General features: G+C 38.3%; 1 protein-coding gene across 6 annotated transcripts in view; it reads right to left on the reverse strand.

The window, feature by feature from the left end:
* The window catches only part of Ccdc138 (coiled-coil domain containing 138), a 151770-nt gene that overhangs the window by 16895 nt on the left and 115478 nt on the right, over positions 1-19397 (reverse strand). For 5 of the 6 annotated variants that reach the window (XM_045148509.1, XM_045148511.1, XM_045148508.1 and 2 more), the window contains 2 exons: positions 18369-18561; positions 4767-4943 (listed from right to left, as the gene is read on the reverse strand). In XM_045148509.1, coding sequence (XP_045004444.1) covers positions 4767-4943; positions 18369-18561 — 370 coding nt within the window. The remainder of the gene's footprint in view (positions 1-4766; positions 4944-18368; positions 18562-19397) is intronic. The other variant, XM_045148510.1, reaches the window with a different exon arrangement.

Raw genomic sequence — 19397 nt, forward strand, 5'->3', positions numbered from 1 at the left:
GTTCCTCTCTTTCTGCTTTTAGCAGTCTCTCTCTGTTTTCATTGTTAAGAATTAGAGGTTACAACAGACATCAATGAAGTTGGAAGAATCATTGAGGCAGTCTTCCAAAACCTCTACTCCACAAAATAGGATAATCTGGAAGAAATGGATGAATTCCTAAACACATACCACCTACCAAAACTAAACTCAGAGCAGATTAATTTCCTAAAGAAACCTACTACATCCATGGAGATTGAAAAGGTAATCAAAAGCTCCCCAATCCCCCCCTCCCCCAAAAAAGTCCGGGAACAGTTGGCTTCTCAGCTGAATTCTGTCAAACCTTCATTGAAGAACTGAAACCATTTTTTTTCCAACTGTTCCACATAATCATCCCAATTCCTCTTATGAAGCTAGCATCACCCTAATACTAAAACCAAACAGAGATGCAACAAGAAAATTATGGGCCTGTATCCCTGATAAATCTAGATGCAAAGATCCTGAACAAAGTCCTCACAAACCTAATTCAACAATACATCAAATGCATTATCTATCTTGACCAACTAGGCTTCATCCCAGGGATGCTAAAGTGGTTCAACATACGGAAATCTCTCAACATAGTACACCACGTAAATAATCTTAAGCATAAGAACCACACTGTCATCTCAACTGACACAGAGAAGGCCTTTGACAAAACACAACACCACTTCATGATCAAAACACTACAAAGAATAGGTATGGAGGGTTTATATCTCAACAATAAAGGCTATATATAAAGCATTCAAAGCAGAAATAATACTTAATGGGAAAAGACTCAAGAAGTTCCTACTGAGATCAGGAACAAGACACCACTGCTCTTCAACACAGTAAGTGCTAGAAGTACTAGCCCAAGCAATAAGGCAGGAGAAAAAAAAGAAAGGGATTCAAATTGGAAAAATAAAAGTCAAGTTAGCCCTATTTGCAGATGACAGGATGCATAAGTGACCCAAAACTATATATCTCTAAACTTCTAAAGGTTTTTAATTCCTTCAGTCAAGTGGAAGGATACAAAATCCATGTACAAAAATCAGTAGCCTTTATAAGAGTCACAGGTTGAGACATCATACCCAGAAGATTTCCCTCCTTTCCAAAATAACTGACTGCTGCTCCCACAATGCATAAACCACAACCCCATAGGGTTGCAACCCCACTGAGGCATGTCCCCAATGGAATGGGGGCAGGGACAAGGACAAAGAGGGTACCAACACATGATGTATCCTTATGAAACATGTTGTTAATAATAATAATAATAAATATTTAAAAAAGAAAAACTCAGCAGCCTTTCTATATGCAAAGGACAAATATACAGAGAAAGAAATCAGCAAGGCTGTCCCATTTTTAATATCAACAAAAAAATTAAATACCCTTGAATAACATTAACCAAGGAAAGACCTATATAATAAAAATATTTAATGCAATTCTACTTAGCAGTAAGAAGAAAACAATATAATGAAATCTGTAGACAAAATGGACAGAATTGGATATAACAGATCATACTCAGTGAACTCACACAATCACAAAAAGACAAACACTGCATGATGTCACTTATCTGGGGTTCCTAACCTGGATCTACTTGAGTTGCTGTCATACCTGATAGGCTGCTCAAGGCCCAGACAATAGGGATGGGAGGGTCTGGAGGGTTAGGAGGGGAAGAGGGGGTAGGGAGAACAAACACAGCATTGAATCCAAAATGAGCTGATACCATAGAAACCTTTATCCTTGGAGATAGCCGAAAAGATATAACCCACAAAAGGAATAAAGGAGAAGCACCTAAAAAGTAGGGACCTGGTGAGTGTGGGATGAAGCCTAAGTTTAAAAGAAATTTTTTTTTCTGTCTCTGGCCTGTAACTCCCAGTACCAGAGATTGGTTGCTGTCCACATTGAGCTGATGATCGGAGACCTATGAGGTCTCCAAGTCAAGATAACTTTCTGTCAAAGCACTTGATTACTCACCTGAGGCAAAAGCTAAGACCCTATTGCCGAAAACAACATATGCTGCTGACACAGAGCACAGAGAGAGACCTGGATGGAATTCAGAGGATAGACAGTTAGCCTGTTTAGTGCTGTAAAGTGCTACATGGGCTACTGGGGAAAAGTGGCCAACAACGGTCTGAGCAACCAGAGGTCTAAGCTACTCAGAAACAAACACCCTAACAAGATGCACACACCAGTGCAATAGTAACACATAGCCTCAGTGGATAACCAATAGCTTTCTGATTGGCTAAGAGATCCACTCAGTGTAGATGAACCCATATCTGGAATTGGGAACCAGATCAGAATCCTAGGGAGACAAAGATTATGTTCTCCTATATCAAGCTCCACTAGTCTTTGGCTAAAAGAGGGGTTACATACATCAAATTCTCTCTAACTTAATAATGTTTATACCATTTAAACTATGCTGACTTCATTCTCCATTGGAGAATCTGTTCTTTTTCAGAAGGTAGCAATATCTGAAGAGATAAACTACTCCTTGTACTTGAGCCAAGCCACAGCTGAAACCACAAAGGAATTTAGATGAGCATGAGTTCTGCTTCCATGCTGAACCTGATAATCATTGCCAGGGTGTAGAAGACCGACCTTGAGGATATTCAACACCTACCTCAGCAGAGATCCAGAGGCTCCTAAAAGCTCATCACAGGAGAAAACTTAAAACTCACCTACCTCAGCTCAGGAAATTTTGTGGAAGAGGGGGCAGGAAGACTGTAAGAGCCACAGATAGAGACATCATGCCAAGAGGCATTTTCTTCCCCCAAACATAACTGACTGCTGATCCCACAATGCGTAAACCACAACCCAATGGGGAATATCTGCAACCCTACTGAGGAGAGTCCCTAATGGAATGGGGGCAAGGAGGAGGGAAAAGAGGGTACCAAAACATGATGCATCCATACTAAATACGCTGTTAATGACAATTTAAAAACATTTCAAAAATTAGCTCAAAGTGGAACAAAAACCTTAATTTAAGACTGAAACTATGCTAGAGGAAAACAGGTAAAATACTTCAAGATATAAGTATAGGCTAGGATGTTCTGAAAGACTTCAATAGCCCAGGGACTCATCCCAAGAACTGACATATGATTTTACATGAAATTAAGAAGCTTCTGCAGAGTAAATATTCACCAGAGTGAAGAGACGGCCTACAGAAAATGGGAAATATTTTTTTGTGAAATACACATCAGACAGCATCTTAATATCTAGAATATTAATGATGTAACATCTAAACATCAAAAAGAATCAATCAAACAATAAATAGGCAATGAACTGAATAGATACTTCTCAAAAGAAATGCAAATGACCAATAAATACTTGAAGTGTTCAACATCCATTGCTATCAGGGAAATGTATATTAAAACTGCTTTGACATTCCATTTTACCCCAGTGAGAAAACAATAGCACTGAAGGCCATCTGCTTTCCTATTCTATATGTATATCTCCATCTTCCATCAGCCACAACAATCTATTTGTTGATGCAGGGGAACAAAGATGGGTGGTGGAAGGGGATTATCTAAAATTTTTAATAAAGTTTTCATTTTAAAATTTATTTTAAAAATCTGAAAAGAATAAAAAGAATTCTGGAAATTAAGCATTTGCAAAAGGTTCTGGGTACTTCAGTGGGCAGGTGTTGCAATATATCAAAGTAGGAGATGTCACAAGTTTGTTATCAAGGCTGATATGTACCATGGGGTACTTAACCAAATGGGAGAAGTGGTGAGTGGGGGAGGAGTGGAGGTCAGCATAGTCACAGTTATATGGGAAGAAAAAGTTCTAGCATTCTATTGCACAGTTGGGAGACTATCTAGTTAATAAGTATGTTTATTTCAAAACAGCTAGAAAAATTCTTCAATGACACAATAAAAAAGAAAATAATAATAAATGCTGTATAGGACAAGGGGAAAGAGAAACTCTTATTCACTGTTAGTGTGAATATAAGCTTAATGCAACTAGTCACTATGGAAATCAGGGAGGAGGTTCCTCAGAAAACTGAAAATAGAAATACTTTATGACCAAGCCATACCACCCTTAAGTATATAACTGAATGACTCAGTTCAAAATAACAGAGATATTTGCACATTATATGTGTTGGTACAATGTGTGGTTTATGTGTTGTGGCAGTAGCCAAGAAATGGTAGCAGCACAGATGTCCATTAACAGATGATGAATAAAGAAAATATGACACATACACACAATGGAATTTTATACAGCATAAAGAAAAATGAAATCATGCCATTTTCAGGAAAATGGATGGAAATGGAAGTCATTATGTTAAGCAAAATAATCCAGACTCAGAAAGATAAACATTGCTACTTTTCTCTCATATTCTGAACCTAAATTTAAAATTATACACATGTGTATATGTGTCTATATTTATATGTTATGTAACTGGAAAGGGGATTATGATAAGGGAAGAAGAGTTCTTAAGGGAGGTGAGAAAGGGTAATGGAATACATGTAATAAATCAGACAGAGGGAGTAACTACGGGAAGAAAGGAAACCAGTCTGGGGGAGGAATAAAGGGCAGGACAGTGGGAGAGGGAAAGAGATGGAAACAAAGTATGTCACATATGTATGAAAATGTCCTGAGGAAACCTATTGCTTTGTGTGCTAATATACAAAATCAACAATAAAAAGTAAGCAGCCACCATTATATACTACAACAGTGTCTTCTATATGCAGTCACACATTAAGATAAGGACAGAATAGAAAAATCATTCTACTTTCATTTCTTTATATATATAAAATATAAAAACTTACTTGATTCTACTGTCATCTGGAGTAAACTATCAATGACATTGGATAAAAGTCCCTTACTGGATATTCTTAAATGACTTAGTATTACTGGCACAGCTTGATACTCCAAAAACAAGGTCTTGCCCTCATCTGTCTTCAGGTCCAAACAAAGAGAATCAAATGCCTGAGCCAGGTAATCAGCTGGAAGACAACATGAAGTCACCTGAGTGAGTATCAGTAGTCAAATCAGTACTCAGAATCAAAGCAAAAAGCAGCACTGTCACCTTAATGTAATAAAAACAAATATTAAATGACGAGAGTATTAGCTAAAGTTTGACTTATTTCCCTATCACTAAGTTGTTTGAACTCAAAGGGAAGAAAGAGGCATTATAATTATGGACAGTTAAATTTCACTTAGAATTTTTATATTTTAGCACGAAAATAATAAGCCCCATTTTGTTTTTATGACAAGGAAATTGATTACTTATATTACATAGCATAGTTGTATATGCAACTGTATATATTTCTATATGTGATTATAACTACTACATGCTTTCAAAATTTAAGCAGCACTAAACTTGTATCCTTACAACAGTTTCTAAGATCATATGCCTTATTACTGGTTACTTTTTTGGCGGGGGGGATCGAAGTAGGTCTCACTCTAGCCCAGGCTGACCTGAAATTCACTATGTAGTCTCAACGTGACCTTGAACTCAAAGTGATCCTCCTACCTCTGCCTCCCAAGTGCTGGGATAAAAGGCGTGCACCACCACACCCAGCTTATTACTGCTTTCTAAATGCTCACCTATAAATAAACTTGCTCAAGTAATTTCAACAAGTATTTCTGTCTCCTACTAAAAAGCAAATAATAGATCATTAAAAGACAATTTCAGGGCTGGAAAGATGGCTTAGTGGTTAAGACATTTGCCTGCAAAGCCTAAAGACCCAAGTTTGACTCCCCACTACCCAAGTAAGCCAGATACACAAGGTGACACATGTGCACAAGGTGGCACAAACATCTGGAGTTTGATTGCAGTGGCCGGAGGCCCTGGTGCACCTATTCTCTCCCATAAAATATAAAAGACAGCTTCAAAGACTGGGTTATGTTCTGGTGCATTACTTTTTGTGATATATTTGTCATTAAGAATGGCAGCAAGGTTTGACCAAGGCCAGCAATATAACAGCACCTGTGGATCAGATTCCATTAATCTGTCTTAACAACATTCAACATGTGGCTGGAAAACCTCTAAAGCAACACTGAAAAGCACTAATTTAGCTACAGTAAATGCAAATACAATATTAGATGCTTGAGCCTGGCATGGTGGCATATGCCTTTAACCCCAGCACTCGGGAGGCAGAGATGGGAGGATCACTGTGAGTTCGAGGCCACCCTGAGGTTACATAGTTAATTTCAGGTTAGCCTAGGCCAAAGTGAGACCCTACTTTGAAAAACAATGACAACGAGAACAACAAAAAAATTAGATGCTTGTCTCATTACACTTGGATTTGCCATTACTATTTTTACAAGACTTTTACTGCTTTTAAGTATATATTTCTTTTCTAAAACTCTTTCAAAATACTATTCCAAGGAATAAAAAACTTGATTAGACATGGTGGCTCACACCTATAACCCTAGCACTTAGGAAGTGGATGGAATAACAATGCCATGAGTTTGAGGCCAGCTTGGTCTACAGAAAGAGTTCCAGATCAGCCCTATTGGTGCGATCCTGCCTCAAAAAAAAAAAAAAAAAAAAAAAAAAGTAGATTAAATGTTATGTTCATCCTGTCCACATAATATTACTATTAGTTTTTCTACTGATTAAGTATTAAAGAATGAACAAAAACATAACCCAGTCTTTGAAGTTGTCTTTTAAAAGTAGACTGAAAATATGACAGAATTATCAGCTGAAGAGACTATTAAAACCCAACTATTAAGAATGAGAAGTTCAGGGCTGGAGAGATGGCTTAGCGGTTAAGCGCTTGCCTGTGAAGCCTAAGGACCCCGGTTTGAGGCTCGGTTCCCCAGGTCCCACGTTAGCCAGATGCACAAGGGGGCGCACGCATCTGGAGTTCGTTTGCAGTGGCTGGAAGCCCTGGCGCGCCCATTCTCTCTCTTTCCCTCTATGTGTCTTCCTCTCTATGTCTGTCGCTCTCAAATAAATAAATAAAAAATGAACCAAAAAACAACAACAAAAAAAAAGAATGAGAAGTTCAGCTAGACGTGATGGCACATGCCTTTAATGCCAGCACTAAGGAGAGAAAGGTAGGAAGATTGCTGAGTTTGAGACCAGCCTGAAACTACAGAGAGTTCCTGGTCAGTCTGGGCTAGAGTGAAACTTTGCCTGGTGTGTGTGTGGGGGGGGGAAGGGGTGGAGGCAAAAAAGCAAAAAGGCTGGATGTGGTGGCTCACACCTTTAATCCCAGCACTTGGGAGGTAGAGGTAGGAGGACTGCTGTGAGTTCAAGGCCACTCTGAGACTACAGAGTGGATTCCAGGTCAGCCTAAGCTATAGTGAGACCCTACCTCGAAAAACAAAAAAAGCAAAAAAAAAAAGAAGAGGAAAGAAAGAAAGAAAAAAAAAAAGAGTCTTAAAGGATTAAAAAATAAAAAAAAGAGTCTTAAAAGATTAAAAATAAATAAATAAATAAGTAAAATAAAAATTTAAAAAAAGAAGAGTCTAAAATAATTTGCATGTAATTAAGTATAAGATAGGTGTGGTGGAGGTACATGCCTTGGGAGGCAGAGGTAGCAGAATTACCTTAAGTTTGAGGCCACCCTGAGACTACATAGTAAATTCCAGGTCAGCCTGAGCTAGAGTAAGACCCTACCTCGAAAACCAAAATAAACAAGTAAGTAAATAAAAATTTAAAAATAAGATACATATAAAAGAATTTTGAAGCTGGGTGTAGTGGTGCACACCTTTAATCCCAGTACTTGGGAGGCAGATGTGGGAGGATCACTGTGAGTTCAAGCCACCCTGAGACTACATAGTGAATTCCAGGTCAGCCTGGACTAGAGTGAAACCCTACCTCAATGCACCCCCAAGAAAAAAAAGAATTTTTAAGCAATTAAGACCTGTGCTTTTGGAATTACTTATAGTATATCCCAGTTAGATTTTTTTGGTAGAATTTAGCTCACAGAACACTATACATCACTGTATTTATCTTTGTAGTTAAAAATCAGTATTGTGGGCTAGAGAGGTGGCTAAGTGACACGTTTGCTTGCAAAACCTAAGGACCTAGGACTGATTCCCTAGTATCCACCTCAACATAGATGTACAATGTGGCACATGCATCTGGAGTTCATCTGCAATGACTAGAGGCCCTGACATGCCCATTCTCTATCTGCCTCATTCTCTATCTGCCTCTTCTCTCAAATAAATAACTGAAATATTTCTAAAAAAAAAAAAAAAACACTGCTGTAAACAAATGCATATTAAGCAAAATTGATAGTCTGCTCACATGTACTTACTCAGAATTTTTTAAAGAAAACAATATAAACAGAAGAATATAAATGAATTCTGAACTCTTTTTACAAGAACAACAGTTTCACAACAGTGCCATCTACTATATTTGATATAAGTGACTTCACTTATTATTTAATGTACCACCTAATTACATAGGTTAAATATTACATGTTTATTTCAGTTTACAAGATTAAAACTTTCCTTTATGCTGGATACTGAGGCTCACACTGGAACTCAGATGGAAGGTCCCTCCTTGCTGGATAACTCACGTTGTCAGAGAGTGCTATACATACACAAGCTGCTGAGGAGAGCTGTCATCAAAAGTCTACTCTGCTGTGGCCCCTGCATGTTACACTATAAACAGGCCAGGCAGTAAGTACTCACTAGTGAAAAAGTGGCAAACCAGTAATGGGTTAACCAAGTGCTTTCTTATTAGATGTGATGCCCATACTCCATAGTAGGCAATCAAAGTAGGGTGTCAAAGTCTGGTACTGTAAACTTGGTCAAAAGATCACAGCAGAGGAGGTCATGGGCTATAGTGGAGAAGCTACTGCTTTGTTTGGCTAAATGGGCATGCATGATGTGTGCATTAAATTGCTCACAGATGCTACCATCTTTGGTCAGACAGCTGTTTTTGTTTGGTTGGCTTTTTTTGTTTGTTTTGTTGTTTTTTTGCAGTGGTCAGTAGTAACTGCAGACATTCCTAATGGGTCAAAGTACAGAGAATAAGTGATTGTTGAATGCTCTGCCATATATAGGACATCTATATAATCTCCTCAAAGGCTCAGGAAACATCACAATAGAGGAGATGGAATGAATGTAGGATCAGGAGGAAGGAGTGGAGTGAAGTAGAATGTTTCCTTCAAAAGTATGGCATCACTATTTGGTGTGTATCAACAAAAATGATAGGAATAAATACCTTTCAATAATAACTCAATATAAATGGTCTTAATCCCCCCACTCAAAAGATACAGACTAGCAGAACAGATTAAAAGACAGTATCTTGGGCTGGAGAGATGGCTTAGCAATTAAGGCGCTTGCCTGTAAAGCCTAAGGACTCATGTTCAACTCTCCAGATTCCACATAAACTAGACACACAAAATGAGGTAAGTGCAAAGTCACACATGCCCCCTAGGTGGCACAAGCACCTGTAGTTTGATTTCAGTGGCAGACACACTGGTTTGCCAATACTCTCTCTCTCTTCTCTCTTTCCTTCTCTCTCTAAAATTAAAAAAAAAGACAGAATCTTACTATTTGTTGCCTCTAAGAAACATACTTTACAGTAAAAGAAGTGAAGTCACTGTTCTAGTATGTAACAGGATAGATTTTAAGCCAAAACTACTCACAAAAGATAATGAAGGTCACTTCACAATGATTAAGAAAACAATCCACGAAGAGGTCATTATAATTCTAAACATATTCAAGAAACATGAGTAGACCCAATTTCATAAAACAAACACTGCTGGATAAAAAGTCACAACTTTAATCCCAGCACTTAGGAAACAGAGGTGGGAGGATCACTGTGAGTTCTAGGCCAGCCTGGGATTACAGAGTGAGTTCCAGCTCAGCCTGGGCTAGTGAGACCCTACTTGGGAGAAACATCTAGATTAAATGACAACACAGACCAAATGAACTTAACATATCTACAGAACATTCTATGCAAAGTTTTCTCAAAATAGGTTTTACATTAATTTACAAAATAAATCAACAAATATAGAAAAACTAAAATAATTCTTTGTATTCTATCTGCTCACAATGAAATAAAAGTATAAATCAATAGCAAGAGAAATGAAACCATAAACAATTTCATGGAGATTAAATAACATTCTTTTTTGTTTGTTTGTTTTTTGTTTTTCAAGGTAGGGTCTCACTTTGGTCCAGGCTGACCTGGAACTCACTCTGTAATCCCAGGGTGGCCTTGAAGTCACAGCGATCCTCCTACCTCTCTGCCTCCCGAGTGCTGGGATTAAAGGCGTGTGCCACCACGCCAGGCACATTCTTTTTTATTGACAACTTCCATAATAATAAACAATATCCCATGGTAATTCCCTCCCTCCCCCTACTCTCCCCTTTGAAACACCACTCTCCATTATGGGTCATTCAAGGATTCAAGAAGGAAATAAAAAAATTCTTGGAATTAAATGATAACAAAAACACACATACCAGTATGTGTGAGATACAAAGAAGACAGTCCTCTAAGATGGAAGCATATAGCTCTAACTCCCTACATTAAGAAATCAGACACACTCTCCTATTGCTGTCATCCATTTGATGTTGCCCAGGAGGTGATGTTTATCCTCTGCTCATGCCATCACTTCTGCTGTCGTTATGGAGAGTCTGTAAGCCAAAATAAACCTTCCCCTCCCCACCACACATAAAAAGAAATCAAAGAGTAGGCTGGAAATGTGGCTCAGCAGTTAAGGCACTTGCCTGCAACACCTTACTACCTGGGTTTGATTCCACAGTACCCAAATAAAGCCAGATGCACAAAGTGCAGCATGCATCTGTAGTTCATTAGCAATGGCAGGAGGGCCTGGTGCACACATATGCTCTCTTGCTCTTTCTCGACAAATATATAATTTTTTAAAAAAATATTTATTTGCAAGCAGAGAGACAGACAGAGACAGAGAGAGAGAAAGAATGAATATTGTGTACCTAGGCTTTAACTAGAGAGAGATAAAAGAGAGACAGAGAGAATGGTTGCGCCAGGGCCTCCAGCCTTTGTAAATGAACTCTAGATGCATGTGCCACTTAGTACATCTGGCTTTCTGTGGGTACCAGAGAATTGAACCCAGGATGCTAGGCTTTTCAGGCAAGTGGATTAACCAGTGAGCCATCTCTCCAGCCCCAAAAATAGTTTTAGAAATGAGATCTCAAGTAAGTGACTTAACGTTGTACCTTAAAGCCTTGGAAAGGAAAAAGCCAAACTAACAATCAGTAAATGAAACAAATAATACCAAGGCAGAAGTCTATTCAATATAAACTAAAAATAGCAATACAGCCAATCAATGAAACAAAGAGTTGGTTCTTTGAAAGTATACAAGATTTCTGGGTGTACTGGCACACACCTTTAATCACAGCACTCAGGAGGCATAGGTAAGACAATTGCCATGAGTTTGAGGTCACCCTGAGTCTACATAGTGAATTCCAGGTCAGTCTGGGCTCTAGCAAGACCCTATCTTGAAAAACCACCAAAAAAGGGGAAAAAAAGTATACAAGATTAATAATCTCTAAGCAAAACTTACCATGAGTGAAGACCCAAATTAATAAGATTGGAGATGATAAAGAAGTCATGACAGGCACCAATGAAATTCAGAAAATCATTAGATCATGCCTTCTTTATTTTATTTTTAGAGTATTTTTATTGATTATTTATAAGAAAGAGAAAGGCAGAATAAACACTTCAAGGCTACTGCAAACTAACTCCAGACACATGTGCCATTTTGTGTATCTGGTTTATGTAGATCTTAGGGAATTGAACCTGGGCCACTACGCTTTGCAAGCAAGTGCTCTTAACCACTGAGTCATCTCTCTAGCCCCATAAGGACCTATCTTAAGAACATATACAAAATTTGAAAATCTAAAAGAAATGGATAGATTTCTAGGTACATATGGCCTACCAAAATTAAACCATAAATAACTCAAAATAAAAGAGACATGGTAAGAAATGAGACTAAAGTGGTTATTAAAAATCTCCCAACTAAAAAAAAGTTCAGGCTCAGAAAGACAAATAGTTTGCATTCTCTTTCATATGGAGATTCAATCTTCAAATTTTTAGATTTGTGTGTTTAAGTAGGAGTGAGTGTCTACAGAGGGCAATATGCTAGAAAGAGGCAATGAGAAGCTGGGGAAGAGCCATTAAAGTGAGGACAAAACACATGTGAGACGAAAGCAGGAGGGAGTAATGGAGGTAGGTAGGTGCAACAGAGGATGAGGGCAAGAGGAGGTTAAACAAAAGTGGGTAAGGGGAGAGCCAACAAAAATAATTAATGTACAAAACCTACCACTTTGAAAACTAATTTTTAAATATAGTTAAAGAGTTTGGGGATAGGGAGATGGCTCAGTGGATTAAGCGCTTATGTGCAAGTGTGCTGAACTGAATTTGGATGCCCAGAGCCCACATAAAGCTGAATGCAGTAGCAAAGATCTCTAATCTCAGCCCTCCTGCAGCAAGGTGGGGGACAGAGATGGAAAAATCCCAAAAGTGCAGACCAACTAAAAGCTGGTGTTTGATATGGTCAACAATGGACATTCCTCCCTCAAACAAGCAAGCAAGGACTTACACTTAAGGTTAACTTTTGATTTCCACACATCTGCTGTCTCCCCCCCCCCCGCCCCCCCCCCCCCCCCGCCACATGTACACTATGGTGGTTTGAATAGATGGCCCCCAATATATTCAGATTTTTTATTTGTTTGTAGTTTGCATCTGCAGACACCTGGCTGGAAGCAGTGTCACTGGGTGGATCTTAAGGTGTGGTGGTGGGTTTCAGATTTCAATCTAAAGATATGCAAAGTGTGCCTAGCTAGAGTTCCTGAAGTGTGCTGTACCATGTGGCTTTAGGCTAGTGTTTCTCTCTCTCTGCTTGGTCCTGTGAAGAAAGCATGTCAGCTTCTTCTGCCATTATGAACTTCCCTTGGATCTGTAAGCTTCAATAAATATCCCTTCCTCCAAAACTGTGCCTGGTCTGGACGTTCATCTTAGGAAACCTGAAGCTGTCTGCTACATACACAAATACAAAGATAGTTTTTAAAAAACTTTGAATCTGAGTAGATAATGCTGGCCTAGAAGCCACAGGTGAGTAGACAAAAGTCCCAATGCCTAGAAGGGTACCTCTCTATTGTTAGCAAGGGAGGCCTCTGATGTCCCTAAAACAATAAAGGCTATGGCCACTGCTCTTAAAAAAAAACAAGATTTTATTTATTTATTTGACAGTGAGAAAGAGGCAGAAAGAGACAAACAGAATGGGCATGCCAGGGCCTCCAGCCACTGCAAAAAAACCAAAAATGCATGTGTCACTTCATGCATCTGACTTTCATGTGGGTGCTGGGAAATCAAACCTGGGTCCTTTGGCTTTGCAGGCAAATGCCTTAAACTGCTAAGCCATCTCTACAGACCACCGCTGCTCTTGATAGCCATCAGAACTAGATAGCAAAACCCTTCTACTTACAGATACCACACATTCTGGTTACAGAGCAAGAGAAATCAAGTTAAACTCGGCTGGGAGCTTCCTCCCTGCTAGCTAGCACTTAGTGCTGGAAGGTACTATGCAAGCCATTAGGGGAGAATTACCACCATAGTTTTACTTAGCTGTGGACACTGGGTGCAACAATACTGACCTGCCAGGCATGACGTGACCACTGGGGCAATAATGACAAGTCAGTGTATTACGGAATAACAATCTCTTCTTATTGGAGTTGAGATTCACTCCATATGAGGGAATTCACATCTGGTACTATGAACTTGGTCAAAAGCTTGTGGTTAGAGAGGTTGTAGGCCCTCGTGGGAAAGCCACTATTGATTGGCTTTGTACATGGCATGCTCATCAAAGTAACTTCTATTTATTTTATTTATTTGAGCAAGGGAGAAGGGAGGGAGAGAAAGGATTCACCAGGGTCTTCAGTCACTGTAAACACATTTCAGATGCATATATCTTATACATCTGGCTTACATGGGTCCTAGAGAACTGAACCTGGGTCCTTTGGCTTTGCAGGCAAGCCAACTGCTAAGCCATCTCTCCAGCCTTCAAAGTACCTTCTAAACCAATGTTTATGCCCATAGAACAGTGTTGCTCTCAGCTTTGTTCAGAGAAGCTACTTATTGCAGAAATTTTCTTTTTCTTTTGAAAGATGCTAAGATCACCATTGGTCATCTTTTCCTCATTTCTGTTATTGAAAATTTGTGCCTTTTCTTTCTACTAAGCCTCATTAGAAATGTATCACTTATTAATCTCAGTAAAAGAATCTCATTTTTTAAAATTGATTTTTCTTTAGTATTTCTCATCCTTTTTCCTAATTTTCTTAGGTTGCTTATAATCTTAAACTTATTGGGTTTACTTGACTGCTCCTTTACTTCATTTAAAAAGACAATGCTATAAAAATTTCCCTCTGTGCATTGATTTAGCTGCATCCTAAAGATTTTGAAATGTTCTGTTTTCATTGTTCTTTCAATTTACTTGATCTATGAGTTTCACACAAGCATGTTAGTTTCCAAATAGTTGAAGACTTCCCAAATATCTTTAATTTGTTTCTATTGTGGCCAGAGTACATACTTTCTATAACCAGAAATCTTTTAAAATTTATCAAAGTTTAAAGCCAGGCATGGTGGTGCACACCTTTACTCCCAGCACTCGGATGTCAGAGGTAGGAGGATCTCCATGAGTCTGAGGCCTCTCTGAGACTACGTAGTAAAATCCAGGTCAGCTTGAGCTAGAGTGAGACCCTACCTCGAAAAAACAAAAACAGAAAAAAAATTATCAAAGTTTGTTTTATGGTCCACCAAATGGATATTGAACATATGTGCAAGAGGCACATGCATCTGCACAAACATAATCGTACACTGCACATGTGCACATACAAAAGTATGTTTTTTTTTGTTTTTCAAGTGGATTAATCTATAAACTAGACCAAACTGGTTGACAGTGTTGCCTAAGCCACTAAATCCATTCTCCTCACATGTTCCATACATTTCTTGAGAATAGTGACATTTCTGACCGTAATTATAAAATTATCTTTCTTCATTCTATTCTATCAGATTTTGCTACATTACTAGGTACATCAAGGATCATGATGTTCTCTTGACTAAGTACTTAAACATTAGGAGATAACCCTCTTTACCCCCAGTAATAGTCTTCCTCTCAAATTTATAGCATCTAATATTAATATGGTAACTTATCTTTCCCTTTATTGGTCCCATAATGAATATAACCTTCTCCATTCATTTACTTACAATCAATTTGGGTCTTTATATCTGAAACAGGTTTCTTGTAGGAAGCAGAGTATATAATTTTATCATCCTATCACATAAATTCTACTTTAAAAAATTTTATTGCCTGAACTAGAGTGAGACCCCACCTCGAAAAAACAAAAAAAAAAAAATTATTTGTGTGTGGAAGTCAGAGAACAACTTCAAAGTGTCTGTGTTCCACCTTCTTCAAGACAGGGTCTCTTGCTACTACAAATTAACTGTCAGACTTCAAAAGAACATCAGAATATCAGGACCATAAGCTGTGGGTTCTCCTGGCTCTACCTCTCATTGTTGTAAGCACTTCAGGATCACAGATGCATGCACCACTTTGCACCTCACTTCATGAAGGTGCTGGGAAATTGCACCTAGGCTGGCAGGCTTTGAGAACAAGTACATTTAATTAATGAACTACCTCCCCAGCACAATTCTTTTTTTTTAAATTTTAAATATTTTACTTTTTATTTATTTGAGAGAGAGAGAGAATGAGAGAATGGGCATGCCAGGGCTTCCAGCCACTGCAAACGAACTCCAGAGGTATGCACTGCCTTGTGCATCTGGCTTACATGGGTCCTGGGGAATTGAACCTAGGACCTTTGGCTTTGCAGGCAAGTGCTTTAACCACTAAGCCATTTCTCCAGCCCACAATTACACTTTTTAAATAGGGTATTTATTATCTTTGTTAACATATTTGCTATTACCTTTCTCTTTTATTGAATGTTTTGGGTTTTATACATAAGCACCTATAGTATTTGTCTACTACCTTTCAATATTCACACTTTACCTTTTCATGGATCTTTATAGATAAGCAGTATATCAGATACTGAACAAAAAAAAAAAAAAATGGGACAGAGAACAATCTTACTGCCTCTTGTTTTGATTTCCCATGCCAGATAAATATCAGATTTTGCATTTTTTGCCTTTTCTACCATTTTTAAAGAATGAATACTACATTTTGTTAAATGATGCTACAATACATATTGGTATATGACTTTAAATACTTTTCTTGAAATAAAATGTCTTTGAGTTCCTGATTGCAACTTTACTCAATCTCTGGTAAATATGAATATTTTTAATGTAAGGCTATGAACACTGTCTGCTAAAACAATTTGTATATGTGTTTTAAAAGACAAGATTCTTTTATAGGCTTATGGTGAATTTAATTTTGCGCTAACAATGCCTTTTCAAAAGAGATCTTTCAAACAGTCACCACTTAGTCTTTACAGTTTGGAGAACCACAAAGGTGGCAGAGCCAGGTGTACTGGTGCACGCTTTTAATCCCAGCACTTGGGAGGTAAGAAGGATTGCCCTGAGTTTGAGGCCACCCTGAAACTACATAGTGACTCGAGTTCCAGGTTAGCCTGGACTAGAGTAAGACTGTACCTAGAAAAAAAAGAAAGAAAGAAAGAAAAGATTGCAGAGTCACGTGTAGTGGCACACACCTTTAATCCCTGCACTTGGGAGGCAGAGGTAGGAGAATTTTCATGAGTTGGAGGCCATACTGAGATTACACAGTGAATTCCAGGTCAGCCTGGGCTAGCGAGACCCTACTTTGAAAAACCAAAAACAAAAAGAATCAAATTAGGAATGTTTTGCTTCTACCCCAATTAGTTTCATATTATCAGGAATAAATAAACAGAACATATTGTAGAGAAAACAGTCATACTAGCACAACTTTTTAAAAATTATTTATTTGACAGAGAAAGGGGGGAGAGAGAGAGAGAATGGGACCGGTAGGGCGCCAGCCACTGCAAACAAACTCCAGACACGTGCGCCCCCTTATGCATCTGGCTAACATGAGTCCTGGGAATCAAACCTGGGTCCTTGAGCTTTGCAGGCAAACGCCTTAACCACTAAGCCATCCCTCCAGCCCTAAGGACATCTTTTTGAATCAGATAATTTAGTAAATAGGGATGACCTACAAAAGTGGCATGTTTTCTAGCATTACTCTCTTTTATAAAAATTTTCATTTAAGGCTGGAGAGATGGTGTGGTGGTTTGATTCAGGTGTCCCCCATAAACTTAGGTGTTCTGGGTGCTAGGTTTCCAGCTGATGGAGATTTGGGAATTAATACCTCCTTGAGGGAGTGTTTGTTGGGGGCAGACTTATGGGTGTTATAGCCAGTTTCCCCATGCCAGTGTTTGGCATACTCTCCTGTTGCTATTGTCCACCTGATGTTGGCCAAGGGGTGATCTCCACCCTCTGCTCATGCCATAGTTTTCCCTACCATCATGGAGCTTCCACGTTAAGCCTGTAAGCCAAAATAAGCCTTTTTTCCCCACAAGCTGCTCTTAGTTGGGTGATTTCTTCCAGCAATGCAAACCTGACTGGAACAGATGGCTTACTGGTTAAGCATTTGCCTGCAAAGCCAAAGGATTCTGGTTTTATTCTATACCTGGTGTGCCCATTCTCTCCCTCTCTGTATCTGCCTCTTTCTCTCTCTCAAATAAATAAATAAAATATTTTTTTAAATTCCCATTTAATTGTCTAGGAAGATAAAACTAGCTATCGCTATATTAAAACATATATACTAATTATGATCAACTTAAATTGAAGCACTGTTTTCAAATGATTCATTTCTTTATTCACTTATGCTTCAAGCACTCAGGAGGATAAAATGACAAGACACTATTTCTTTCCTCAGTAAACTCACAAACTTGTGTAGAGTTGCTTTTTTGGTAAAGGGCCAGATAATTTTATAGGCTTTAGAGGCTTTATGGAATCTGCTGCCAACTATTCAACTCTGTTGTTATAGGGCAGAAACAGTCACAAGTAATACATAACATAAGAACAAGGCTATGGAAGAAATTTTATTTACAAACCACATGGTGCGTTAAATATGCTCCATGGGCTACAGTTTGCTGACCTGTCCTCTAGTGGTGTCAATAAACTAGCAATTTCAATTTATATGGTTAGTGCAATGGTAGTTATAAGCAAAGACCATGTACTTAAACATGGTCTAATAAAATCAACAAAATCCTCTAGAAGGCAACAATCTAATAGTTCATTTTCTTAAATTCAGAAAATGAAGGTTTTTTTTTTTTTTTTTTTTTTTTTTTTTAGAATGGGCCAGCATTACAAGATAATGCAAAATCTCATTTTGAAAATGCAAAACCTATTTGACTATAATAGAAATGCTTTATAATAATACTATTCTCTCATAGCTGTTTACCAAAGATAAGCACAACTGAAAGCCTACCTTGTGTGACTGTCTTAAGAACAATTAAGGTTGATAAAAACCTCAATGACAAACTGGAGCTCTTAAAGAATGCAGCTGTCTTTGGTTTACTCTCTATAGAGTTCTCTGAAGAATTATCCTGAATTCCTTTAATTACCACTCCTTTGAATATGTCTTCACCCAATCTCCTCAATGTTGATGTCATAGTTGAATGCTGTTAAAAAAAATATACACAATCTTAGTATATTTATTTATGTCCAAAAGACTTCTATTTTAAATGGTGTGATGAAATTTATGCAACAAAGTGAATTTTTATTAATTGAAAATATGCAAGATTGCAAAATAATATCTGTTGCAGTCAAGTTCCCATTGCTGGCAGAAAACATCCAACCAAGAGCAGCTAGTGGGCGGGGGTGGGGGGAGGTTTATTTTGGCTTGCAAACTAGCGGGGAAGCTCCATGATGGCAGAGGAAAATGATGGCATGAGCAGAGAAGGTGGACAGCACTCTTGGCCAACATCAGGTGGACAACAACAAGAGAAGAATGTGCTCAACACTAGAAATAGGCAGTTGATTATAACATCCATAAAACCCTAATAATACATTGTCTCCAGGAGGCTTTAATTTCCAAATTGCCATCAGCTGGGGACCTAGCATTCAGCACACCTAAGTTCCTGGAGGACACCTGAATCAAACCACTACAATATCTATGTAATCAACCTGTAAAAAGTAAGTATGGATGTAGTTTTTGTTTTTTTTTTTTTTTTCCTAGAAACATAAGCTAGGCTAACTCTGGCATAGAGAAATATCAAAGGAACAGAGTTGGAAAGACTACATTCTGAGTTCATCACTGCCTTATAGTCACTGATAACCCGCTTCTTGACTGAAAATGCTGTTTGCTTATAAAAAGACCAATGTCTCACTGACTCTAAAAACTTTTAATAACTTCAAAAGAATAAAACAGCTGGGTGTGGTGGTGCACTTAATCCTAGCATTCAGGAGGCTAAAGTAGGAGGATCACTGTGAAATCAAGGCCAGCCTGGGCTACAGT

Source organism: Jaculus jaculus, chromosome 4 (genome assembly GCF_020740685.1).
Source record: "Jaculus jaculus isolate mJacJac1 chromosome 4, mJacJac1.mat.Y.cur, whole genome shotgun sequence".
NCBI lineage: Eukaryota > Metazoa > Chordata > Mammalia > Rodentia > Dipodidae > Jaculus > Jaculus jaculus.